Source organism: Abrus precatorius, unplaced genomic scaffold, assembly GCF_003935025.1.
Source record: "Abrus precatorius isolate BTA unplaced genomic scaffold, Abrus_2018 Scaffold8, whole genome shotgun sequence".
NCBI classification, from domain to species: Eukaryota; Viridiplantae; Streptophyta; class Magnoliopsida; order Fabales; family Fabaceae; genus Abrus; species Abrus precatorius.
In genome coordinates, this window is record NW_020874428.1 from 15,594,540 (window position 1) to 15,606,681 (window position 12,142).

The 12,142-nt window shown below is 38.1% G+C and overlaps 1 protein-coding gene across 2 annotated transcripts; it reads left to right on the top strand.

Moving 5' to 3' along the window:
* The first annotated feature begins 595 nt into the window (after positions 1-595).
* LOC113846793 (protein CELLULOSE SYNTHASE INTERACTIVE 3) lies at positions 596-11,178 on the top strand. Of its 2 annotated transcripts, XM_027475436.1 has the most exons (8): positions 596-694; positions 925-1,038; positions 1,484-1,580; positions 1,824-4,893; positions 5,857-8,401; positions 9,108-9,562; positions 10,088-10,204; positions 10,542-11,178. In XM_027475436.1, the coding sequence occupies exons 3-8, from the start codon at positions 1,522-1,524 to the stop codon at positions 10,701-10,703; spliced, it is 6,408 nt and encodes a 2,135-aa protein (XP_027331237.1). In that variant the 5' UTR covers positions 596-694; positions 925-1,038; positions 1,484-1,521; the 3' UTR covers positions 10,704-11,178. The 2 variants fall into 2 exon arrangements, with proteins under 2 accessions (XP_027331237.1, XP_027331236.1); XM_027475435.1 differs by lacking the exons at positions 596-694; positions 925-1,038 and having other exon boundaries at positions 1,444-4,893.
* The last annotated feature ends 964 nt before the right edge of the window (positions 11,179-12,142 follow it).

Sequence of the window (12,142 nt, forward strand, 5' to 3'; positions counted from 1 at the left end):
AGAATAAAAATTTTAATATATTTTTAATTATTGATTAAAAGTACATTAAAAATCATAAAAGTATAATAAAAATTATTAAATTAAGAGTATTTTAGTATTAAATTCAAAGTAAAATTTACATATTTTTATATTTTTAATAAATTTTAACTAATAAATAAAAGTATATTAATATTTTAAAAAAATTAATTATATGTTAAAAATATTATATATTTTAATTCTAAAATATGTCCTAACACACTTTAAACAAACAAGAAACTAGTAAAGAAAAGAATAACATGAAGCAACTACTGTAGTAAAAACCAAAATATGCACAAATCCCAAACAAGAAAAAAAATGGTTGAAAATGGACTCATTAGTCATGGATGGAAGCACCAAGCAATAATAACCTGGGCGAACCAACTGTCTTTCAGAGTTTCAGTACAACCCGAATCGGACACGTATTTTCACCCCCAAATGGTAGACGCCGTCAAAACTAAAATAAATAATAATATTAAAACACAAACAAAGGAAGAAGAAGAAGAAGAAGAAGAAACAAAAACAACGCACACATGGAAAGGAAAGGAAAAGACTGAGACACACACACTCACTCACTCGCACGCTCTCTCTTTCGCTCTCTCTCTCCATTTCCTTCTCTTTCATTCCCTTCTCTCGCGTTGTTCTCATTCAGCTCCTTCTTAGCGTTCTGAATTTTCAGGTATATATATAACGCTTGTTTGTTTATGCGGAATTGGATGGTTATTTCTCGCATCTTTCGTTTTCTGATATCAGCGCGCGTTTCGATTCCTTTTTATCTGTCTTTCATTGTGCCCTAGCTTCAGTGAACGATCCGTGCTTCTTCGATCTGATCTTTGCTTCCTTTCTTCAATTGTTCTTCTCGAAGATCTGAATTCCGTTCTGCGTTTGATCCATTATCTTGTTTCGTAGGGTTTTGGCTACGTTGGATCGGTTTCGAGGGAATTGGCGGTGAATTGAGGATGTGGCGGCGTTGGAGATAGGTAGAAGGAGGGTGGAGTTCTGCGGCATTTGCATTCCGGCGAGGTAGCTTCTTTTGGTTTTTCAGATTCTGAATTTTTTGGCCTGTGGTGGTGTGTGTTTGATGCAAACGTGCTTCTGCTAAGTTTTGTGAAGTGTTTTCTGGAATGTGGCTTTTTAGCATGAAATGTGGACCTTAGAAACTGAACTGTTAGTCTAAGTGTGAAATCGAGGGCTGTGTGTTTGTATTGTTGATTGCATTTTGATGTGGGGATGGCTAGACACGTTCATGTTGTTGCAATGGTAGATTGTGATTTGTTTGACTAGAGTGGGTCACTCTCTAACATGAATGCTTTAAAACAACGATTCTTTGCCTACGGGTCTCCAATGAGGAACTAAGTGCGTCTCTGTCTGATGTTTCTGTGTCTTTCTTTTTTCAACATTTTTTGTTGTCTGTCAATTTGGGGTGAATTTTTGGAATGATTAAATTTTAGAATATGTTAATTTTCAGGTGTCCCACGTGGAGGGTAAACTGGATTATTGTTGCAAATGTCAAAGTCTCCCTCTCATGAACAACGGCAGTCCATTTATAATGCTTCTCAGCCTGGGTGAGTAATTTTGTTTTTCACTCATAGGAATTTATTGTTAATGAAAGTCTGCTCTGAAAACTATAAATAATATTAATAATGAATTATTGCTAAACTTTTTAGTAACTGAAATCTGTTTATGATCTGTTTACATTTGAATGTTCGCTTGATGGCTGGTTATGACTCAGCTGAGTTTTTCATTTCCTCTTTCATGTGCTGTGAAAATAGTCAAAATACTAACAGGTGGCAGTTAAATATTAGCAGGGAATTTAATGAGACAACAGGAATGGACGATCCAGAATCTACAATGGCAACAGTTGCTAATTTTGTGGAGCAACTGCATGCCAACTTATCATCACCACTTGAGAAAGAACTTATTACAGCACGCTTGCTGGATGTTGCCAGGAGAAGAAAGGATGCTAGAGCACTTATTGGTTCTCATGCCCAAGCCATGCCATTGTTCATAAACATTCTCAGAAATGGAACCCCTCCTGCAAAAGTTAACGTTGCTTCCACTCTCAGTGTCCTTTGCAAAGATGAAGACTTGAGGTTAAAAGTACTTCTTGGTGGTTGTATCCCACCATTACTGTCGCTTTTAAATTATGAATCCACCAATGCCAGGAAGGCAGCAGCTGAAGCAATATATGAAGTTTCCTCAGGTGGTCTTTCTGATGATCATGTAGGTATGAAAATTTTTGTTACAGAAGGTGTCGTTCCAACCTTATGGAATCAACTAAATCCAAAGAAAAAGGAAGACAAAATTGTGGAGGGTTTTATTACTGGAGCATTAAGAAATCTATGTGGTGACAAAGATGGCTACTGGAAAGCAACTTTAGAAGCTGGAGGTGTGGATATTATTGTGGGGCTCTTATCTTCTGATAATGCTGTTTCTCAGTCAAATGCAGCTTCTCTATTGGCACGTTTAATGCTGGCTTTTAGTGATAGCATCCCCAAAGTAATAGACTCTGGAGCAGTCAAAGCCTTACTTCAACTTGTTGGTCGGGAAAATGACATTTCTGTTCGAGCTAGTGCTGCTGATGCCCTAGAGGCTCTCTCCTCAAAGTCTACCAAGGCTAAAAAGGCTATTGTTAATGCAGATGGTATTCCAATCCTTATTGGAGCTATAGTTGCTCCTTCTAATGAGTGTATGCAAGGTGATGGCGGCCAAGCTCTACAGGAGCATTCAACTCGAGCTTTAGCCAACATCTGTGGTGGCATGTCTGCTTTAATACTATATCTTGGAGAACTTTCACATTCTTCTCGCCTTGCTGCACCAGTTGGTGATATAATTGGTGCCCTTGCTTATACACTCATGGTCTTTGAGGAAAAAGTTGATGTTGATGAGAAACAATTTGATGCAACTCAGATAGAGGATATTCTAGTAACTCTTTTAAAGCCCCAGTGCAGCAAACTGATTCAAGAGCGTGTCCTTGAGGCTATGGCTAGCCTATATGGAAATGTCTGTCTGTCCAAGTGGCTCATTCAGGCAGATTCAAAGAAGGTTCTTATTGGACTGATAACCATGGCTGCTGCTGATGTGCAAGAGTATCTAATACTTTCATTGACCAGCTTGTGTTGTGATAGGATTGGAGTATGGGAGGCCATAAAAAAAAGAGAAGGTGTCCAATTACTGATATCATTGCTGGGATTGTCCAGTGAGCAGCATCAAGAGTACTCAGTTCAGTTGCTAGCAATCTTAACTGAGCAGGTTGATGACAGCAAGTGGGCAATCACTGCTGCTGGAGGAATTCCACCATTGGTGCAGTTGTTGGAGACAGGATCGCAGAAAGCAAGAGAGGAAGCAGCTAATGTTCTGTGGAGTTTGTGCTGTCACAGTGAAGATATCCGTGCTTGTGTTGAAAGTGCTGGAGCCATCCCGGCATTTTTGTGGCTTCTTAAGAGTGGTGGACCAAAAGGACAAGAAGCTTCTGCCATGGCACTCACAAAGCTTGTCCGAGTAGCTGATTCTGCCACAATTAATCAGTTATTGGCATTGCTCCGAGGGGATTGTCCAAGTTCAAAGGCCCACATAATCCAAGTTTTAGGTCATGTTCTTACTATGGCAACATTGAATGATCTCCTTGAAAAGGGTTCTGCAGCTAATAAAGGCCTGAGATCTCTTGTACAGGTCCTCAATTCATCAAATGAGGAAACCCAAGAATATGCTGCTTCAGTTCTAGCTGATTTATTTGTCACGAGACAAGACATTTGCGATAGTCTTGCAACTGATGAGATTGTGCTTCCTTGCATGAAACTTTTGACTAGCAAAACTCAAGTTGTTGCCACTCAGTCAGCTCGAGCATTAAGTGCTCTGTCCCGTCCAACAAAGAGCAAAGCTGCAAATAAGATGTCTTATATTGTAGAGGGTGATGTCGAGCCACTAATCAAGTTAGCTAAAACATCCTCTGTTGATGCTGCTGAAACTGCTGTTGCTGCGTTGGCCAATCTTCTCTTTGATCCTTTTATTGCTGCTGAGGCTCTTGCTGAAGATGTTGTTTCAGCTTTAACAAGAGTTCTGGCAGAAGGAACCTTGGAAGGTAAACAAAATGCATCTCGTGCACTTCATCAATTATTGAAGCATTTTCCAGTAGGTGACGTTCTCAAGGGGAATGCTCAATGTCGTTTCACTGTGCTTGCACTTGTTGATTCCTTAAGAACTGTGGATATGGATGGAACTGATGCTGCAGATGCTTTAGAAGTAATATCACTGCTAGCCAGGACTAAACAAGGTGTCAACTTCACTTACCCTCCATGGTCAGCTCTGTCTGAAATACCATCAAGCTTAGAACTTCTTGTCTGCTGCCTTGCTGAGGGGCCTTCCTCTGTGCAAGACAAGGCAATTAAAATTTTATCTAGACTTTGTGGGGATCAGCCAGTTGTTCTTGGTGAATTGTTGTCTGCTAGTTCCAAATCCATTGGTTCTTTGGTTAATAGAATAATGAATTCCTCCAGTTTAGAAGTAAAAGTTGGGGGGGCTGCCCTACTAATTTGTGCTGCAAAGGAGATGAGAGATCTTTCAATGGATTCACTTGATGCTTCTGGGTATCTAAAACCATTAATATATTCTTTAGTTGATATGATAAAGCAGAGTTGTGGCTATTCTTCATTAGATATTGAAGTTTGCACTCCTAGAGGTTTTATGGAGAGAAATGGCTTTCAAGAAGTTGATGAGTTTGATATTCCTGATCCAGCCATTGTCTTGGGAAGCACTATTGCCATGTGGTTGCTCTCAGTTATTGCTTCTTTCCATATAAAGAGCAAGCTCACAATTATGGAAGCCGGTGGACTTGAAGCTCTCTCTGACAAACTTGTGAGACATACTTCAAATCCACAGGTATATTAAATTTAAGCTTTCTATCAATGCCACTTTTATCAATTTTCTAGCTTGTTCTGTCAGGTACTGATAAGTGATAACTCTGTACATAGCAAATAATAAATACGTCATCTCATGAAGTGTGATAGCAATAGTTTATGTTTACTGGAAAATATATATTTGCAATTAGACAAGTAGAAGTAACTTGTAGGCTATATGAATTTGCAATTTAGAATGCATTACAAGTGGATCAAATATGTGTGATTTGAAAGGAAAGAGGAGAGCACTGAAGAAAAAAATATTGTTTTTTCCATGAACTCTTTTATCATTTGATAGATGGCATATTGACACAGATAGATTTTTAAAGCCATTCTAAGTCATAACACTTCAGTGGAAATAAATCACTGAAAAGTTCTCGCCAAAGAAAAAGGAAACAGAGAATTGGAGATTGACCAACCAGTTTTTAGCCAGGAATAGAATATGGGATGGGCTTTGTAAAAGAGATTTCAAGCTAAATCCAGCCAAAATGAATCTACAAAATATGTACTGATTTTGATTTTCTTATTAATATGAAATAATGAATTGTACAACAATATAAAAACTCCTCATCTCTTATAATTTTAACATGTGTTCTTTTAAACCCTGTTTTTATCTTTATACTTTATTTGAAAATACTTTGTATCCCAGTTTTGAATTTCATGACAACTAGTTTTATTATAATTTGGATATCACCCTCTCTTATTTCTCTGAAGGCTGAGCTTGAGCCTGAATTCTGAAGCATGATTAGTAAAGAGTTAAAGAGTGAACAGATTAAAGACTCAATTAATGTACATTTTTTTTAACAAATGCTAGATTTAGTTCATATGGTTGTTGATTTGTGTTGGTGATCTATATATCTGGATTGCACATTTATTTTTTGTCTTTGTTCATGGCAAAAGTTGAGTTGCTGAATTAAATAGATGTTCTCCCCACCCCTTTTGACAGGCTGAATACGAGGATACGGAAGGAATATGGATCAGTGGCTTGCTCTTGGCCATTTTATTTCAAGATGAAAATGTCGCTCTATCTCCTGTCACAATGCGCGTTATACCTTCGATCACACTTCTGCTAAGATCCGAAGAAGTAATTGATAAATATTTTGCTGCCCAGGCTATGGCTAGTCTTGTTTGTAACGGTAATAAGGGAATAGATCTTGCCATTGCAAATTCTGGTGCTGTAGCTGGATTGATAACTATTATTGGGCATATAGATTCAGATATGCCAAATCTCATGGCTTTATCAGAAGAATTTTCTTTAGTACGAAACCCTGACCAAGTTGTTTTGGATCACCTTTTTGAAATCGAAGATGTAAGAGTGGGATCTACTGCCCGGAAATCCATACCCCTCTTAGTGGATCTCCTCAGACCAATACCAGAAAGGCCTAGTGCTCCACCAGTTGCTGTTAGACTCTTGATATCCATTGCAGACGGAAGTGATACCAATAAATTGATCCTAGCTGAAGCTGGAGCTCTGGAAGCTTTGAACAAATACCTCTCCTTGAGTCCTCAAGACTCAACTGAGGCTGCTATTTCTGAGTTGTTGAGAATATTATTTTGCAATTCTGAACTTGTTAAACATGAAGCATCAACAAGTTCAATGAACCAACTCATAGCTGTTTTGCGCCTTGGATCAAGAAATGCTAGATATAGTGCAGCAAGAGCACTTAATGAACTTTTTGATGCTGACAATATTAGAGACTCGGAATTAGCTAAACAGGCCATTCAGCCATTGGTTGACATGCTTAACACAACATTGGGGAGCGAGCAAGAGGCTGCTCTCATGGCCTTGATCAAGTTAACTTCAGGAAATTCTTCAAAAGTATCTCTTTTTACTGATGTGGAAGGAAACCCACTTAAAAGTTTGTTCAAAATATTGTCTTCTGCTACATCCTTGGAGCTGAAGAGCCATGCTGCACAACTCTGCCTTGCTCTTTTTGGCAATAGTAAGATCAGAGCAGATCCAGTTGCCTCAGAATGCCTAGAACCCCTCATATCACTGATGCAATCTGGTTCTGAGACAGCAATAGAATCTGGCGTTTGTGCTTTTGACAGATTGTTGGAAGATGAACAACAGGTGGAGCTTGCAGCAGCCTACAATATTGTGGATCTCCTTGTCAACTTGGTTTCTGGTACAAACTATCAACTTATTGAGGCTACCATATCTGCTCTCATCAAATTGGGCAAAGACAGGACTCCAAGCAAACTTGATATGGTGAAAGCAGGCATTATTGATAATTGTCTCAAGCTACTACAATTAGCACCTAGCTCACTATGTTCCACAATAGCTGAGCTGTTTCGCATTTTAACTAATAGCAGTGCAATTGCTAGAAGTTCAGATGCTGCAGAAATTGTAGAACCTCTTTTCCATGTTTTGCTCCGTCGAGATTTCAACTTATGGGGACAACATAGTGCCTTACAAGCACTTGTAAATATATTGGAGAAACCACAAAGTCTTGCAACCTTGAAGCTTACTCCTAGTCAAGTTATTGAACCCTTGATTTCTTTTCTGGAATCCCCATCCCAAGCTATACAGCAGCTTGGCACAGAACTGTTATCTCATCTTCTTGCACAGGAACATTTTCAGCAAGATATTACAACAAAGAATGCAGTTGTACCCCTTGTACAGCTTGCAGGAATTGGAATATTAAACTTACAGCAAACAGCGATAAAAGCATTGGAAAAGATTTCCAAAAGTTGGCCAAAGGCAGTTGCTGATGCAGGAGGTATTTTTGAGCTTGCAAAGGTTATTATTCAAGAAGACCCTCAGCCACCACATGCACTCTGGGAATCAGCTGCCTTAGTTCTCTCTAATGTATTACGTTCCAATGGTGATTACTATTTTAAAGTTCCTGTAGTGGTTCTTGTAAAACTTCTGCACTCAACACTTGAGAGTACAATTACCATAGCCCTTAATGCTTTAATAGTTCATGACAGAAGTGATGCTTCAAGTGCTGAACAGATGATGGAAGCCGGAGCTATGGATGCTCTGTTGGACCTTTTAAGATCCCATCATTGTGAAGAAGCATCTGGTAGATTACTCGAAGCTTTGTTTAACAATGTGAGAGTACGAGAGATGAAGGTATCGAAGTATGCTATAGCACCTTTATCCCAGTACCTATTAGATCCACAAACCAGATCACAGTCTGGCAAGCTTCTTGCTGCTTTAGCCTTGGGAGATCTTTCCCAGCATGAAGGACATGCTAGAGCTAGTGACTCTGTTTCTGCATGTCGTGCATTGATAAGTTTACTTGAAGATCAGCCAAATGAAGAAATGAAAATGGTGGCTATATGTGCATTACAAACCTTTGTCATGAACAGCAGGACTAATAGACGAGCTGTTGCAGAAGCTGGAGGCATACTGGTGATTCAGGAATTGTTACTGTCTCCAAACACCGAAGTTGCTGGACAAGCCGCATTACTGATCAAATTTTTGTTTTCTACCCATACACTGCAAGAATATGTGTCAAATGAGTTGATCAGATCTTTGACAGGTAATTCATAATTGTCCCTATTGACAGTGTTCCCTGTTTTACACTGACACACCTTTTCAGCAACTACTGTTGGCATATGTCTCAAGTTCTGATCATGTCTGTTTTATGTTGCCTTTTGTTCTTTACTTGAGATGCCAGATCATTCATACCGTCTTTGGTTTAATGGATTAAATGGAAATTCATTTGATTGCACAAATTTTCATGATTTAAGCTCATTCTTGTATAAAAGCTTCATGTTAATTTCTTATTTAATTTAGAAGGATCAGGTTTTGAGCAATAAGTATAGTTGTTAATTATGGGAAAGGTTTTTTTATTTGAAATGCTTTTAATTTTGCTGTTTGAATCAATATTATTATTATTATTAGAACTTGAACAGATGTCTTCAACTCATGATTCAGCCTAGGTTTCATTTTGGACTTTTTGGCACTAGGCAAACAACTTTAGTTTTGTTCTGTTGAGTTTTGTACAAGCGTTGCCAAGTTGCTCGTTTATACTTCCTAGATGTTTTCGAGGGTAATTGGAAACTGTCAACATGTGAAAATGAATTGGACCACGTGTTGAAGATTTTCTTTCTACATCAATTGAAAATTTATATTACTTACTATCAAGAAAAATAAATTTTCACACATAGATTGTGGTGTACTCAGTGATGCTTTTCTTTTACATTATTAAAATTTCTGTATTTCATCATATTGTTTTTATGCAGCTGCACTGGAAAGAGAGTTATGGTCAACTGCCACAATCAATGAGGAAGTCTTGAAAACTCTGCATGTAATATTCATGAACTTCCCTAAGCTCCACACATCTGAAGCGGCAACTCTTTGCATTCCTCATTTGGTAGGGGCACTTAAATCTGGTGGGGAAGCAGCTCAGGACTCTGTACTTGACACCTTTTGCTTGCTAAGACAATCTTGGTCAACTATGCCAATAGATGTAGCGAAGTCTCAGGCTATGATTGCTGCTGAAGCCATCCCCATCTTGCAAATGCTCATGAAAACCTGCCCACCGAGTTTCCATGAGAGGGCAGATACTCTTTTGCACTGCTTACCAGGTTGTTTGACTGTCACCATTAAGCGTGGAAACAACCTCAAGCAAACTATGGGAAGCACTAATGCATTCTGCCGGTTGAAGATTGGCAATGGTCCTCCAAAACAAACAAAGGTATTCTCATGAATAAATGAAAAATTCTGCAAAAGCACCAACATTATGGCTTAGCCTATGTATATGATTGAAGTTAATTATTTTTTAAGCTGAAACTGCTAGTCTTTTGTTCTCTGCAGTCCTCTTTTCTTTATTCTATTAATCACAAGCTTATTTTTTAGTGTTCCTAGTTTCATATAAGTTCCATGCTGATTACCAATTGCATTTGACATGACAACAAAAGTTCTCCAATCATTTGATTTAAAATATTCATTGATCGAATAGTAGTACCATACACTTCAGCTGTCCTGTCATAATTTTCAACTTCTCAAATTTCCAACGGCTTAAAATGATTTCAGTTTTGATAGTAGAATTCCACTTCATTGAATCATATGGGATGTACCTTAAATCGCTCCAGGTTTACACTTGGGAAACTGCAATTTATTTACGAAGGTTGTAGTTGATTTGTATGTTGTCACTAGTCAGGATTAAATTTTATCATACAAGATTACATACATACCTTTTGTGTTTTTTGGCTTCTGTTAGGTGGTAAATCATAGTACTTCTCCAGAATGGAAAGAAGGATTCACATGGGCATTTGATGTACCTCCAAAGGGCCAAAAGCTGCATATCATATGCAAAAGCAAGAATACTTTTGGGAAGGTAACTGGATATTTATTCTGTGATTTACTCATTTTCTATTTTTCTGTGTAGTGAGCGGTGAGTGTGCATACCTGTTGCTTTTCTGAAAGGATGAATCATTACATTTCTTTGTATGATGGGTCCTAATATTATTTTGTTGATTATGGAAAGATCGTCGTGCATTCTGTCAATAGTAACTCTTTCTTCTTATTCTCTATGCTTGCATTTGAGGGTGACATGCTTAGTACGTGCTTGTTTTAGTACATGGGCGTAAAATAAAATGTACTTTTGGTTGAAAGTAAAATTCACTTTGCACTCTTTTTTACTACTCACTGGAAGTGTTGTGCTTTTTCTCCAGACAACTCTTGGAAGAGTCACTATCCAAATTGATAAAGTTGTGACAGAAGGAGTTTATAGTGGATTATTCAGTCTAAATCACGACAGTAACAAAGATGGTTCTTCTCGAACACTTGAAATTGAGATTATATGGTCCAACAGGATTTCTAATGATGACATTTGAAAAGGATAGCTGGCTGCTTTTCAGGTGGGAGCATAGAGAGTAATCTGCAGCATGCATGTTGGAAATGGTTTTACTTGTAATTATCAACTTATTTGGATGATCCAATTTTGTAGTCTGGCAGATTAAGTTGCTTCAGTTGTAAGTGTAAATTAAATTATAAATGTCTAGAGGCAAGCGTTTGAAAAGGGTGTCCCCACGGTAAAGTAAAGAATGGTTACAGTTGTACAGGTTAGTCCACAGGAATTAGAAACTTTGATCATAGGAAGAAAGGGCATTTTAATTAAATTTTATGTCGAAAGCTTCTTTTTTTCATTAGTCGATGATGTGGGATGTACACTAGCTCATGCTGTAAAGTGGCTTTGTTTTATGTTTGTAAGCCACGAGATGATACACTGACAATATGTCATTCCAGTGTCAGGAACATCCTCTTTTTTCCTACCACCTTGGCCCCCACCCAACAGAGAGTTCCTTTTTCCTAATTTACTCATGGACAATATGATAGGTTTAAATTCCATTTAAATATAATTTTAAAATATTTTATGGAGCATGAGTTTAAGAAAAAAAAGAGCTCAAATGGGTGGCTCGCATCCTTCAACATTCCCCTTCAGTCATTATATCATATGCCTCTCTCGATATATGAGCCTCATACTCCGGCATTAGTTTTCAGTTTGTCACATTTTCATGCAGGACATAAGCTACTATGATCGAAAAGGCCTTGCAGCTAAGATGTGTAATATAATAGTTATGGATGCATCCCGTTTAATCTGATAGTTCTACTCTTAATTAAACGGATTAAACATAAAAATTAAAAATAAAGGCACCCGACTTCATTATAAAATTCAGGAAGCTAAAAAAGCTAAATGGTGATGGCTGCTAGACACACTTTTAGGTACGTTGAGATCAGCAGGATGAATTGAACCAGCACCCGAAGAGCAAGTGAATGCAATATCGGGATTCCACCAAGTTTGAATGAATGTTATTTAGCTGCAGTAACCAGAAAATCTAGCACAGGTATAGGAAACAATAATGAATCCAAGTTAAATGTACCCAAAACTCAAATACACGCCTGGAACGAGAGATGAAATTTCATTCCCGGTATAAATTCACAGGGAATTTAGTCATGGCAAAATTTCAGTGTATGAAACCGCAATGAACGTACCCTTGTGCCTAGGGCCTAAAGGCAAGGAGAACAGTATCGGGGAAAAAAAGGTAGGACAAGGGGACAGAAGAGGAAGGGGCCTACATTCAAGGCAGTGTTGTAACAATTGGGTCCCATATTACAGTTCCACTACCACCTAACGTGTGCCAGCATGAAAATGACAAAGCATATAAGTAGGTAGGGAAGACACATCAGTGGTCATTTTGGCTTAATCATTCACAAGGTGAAAATAAAATCATAAGAGTAGAACTCCATGAATTCAGCGTTGAAAAGACACGTA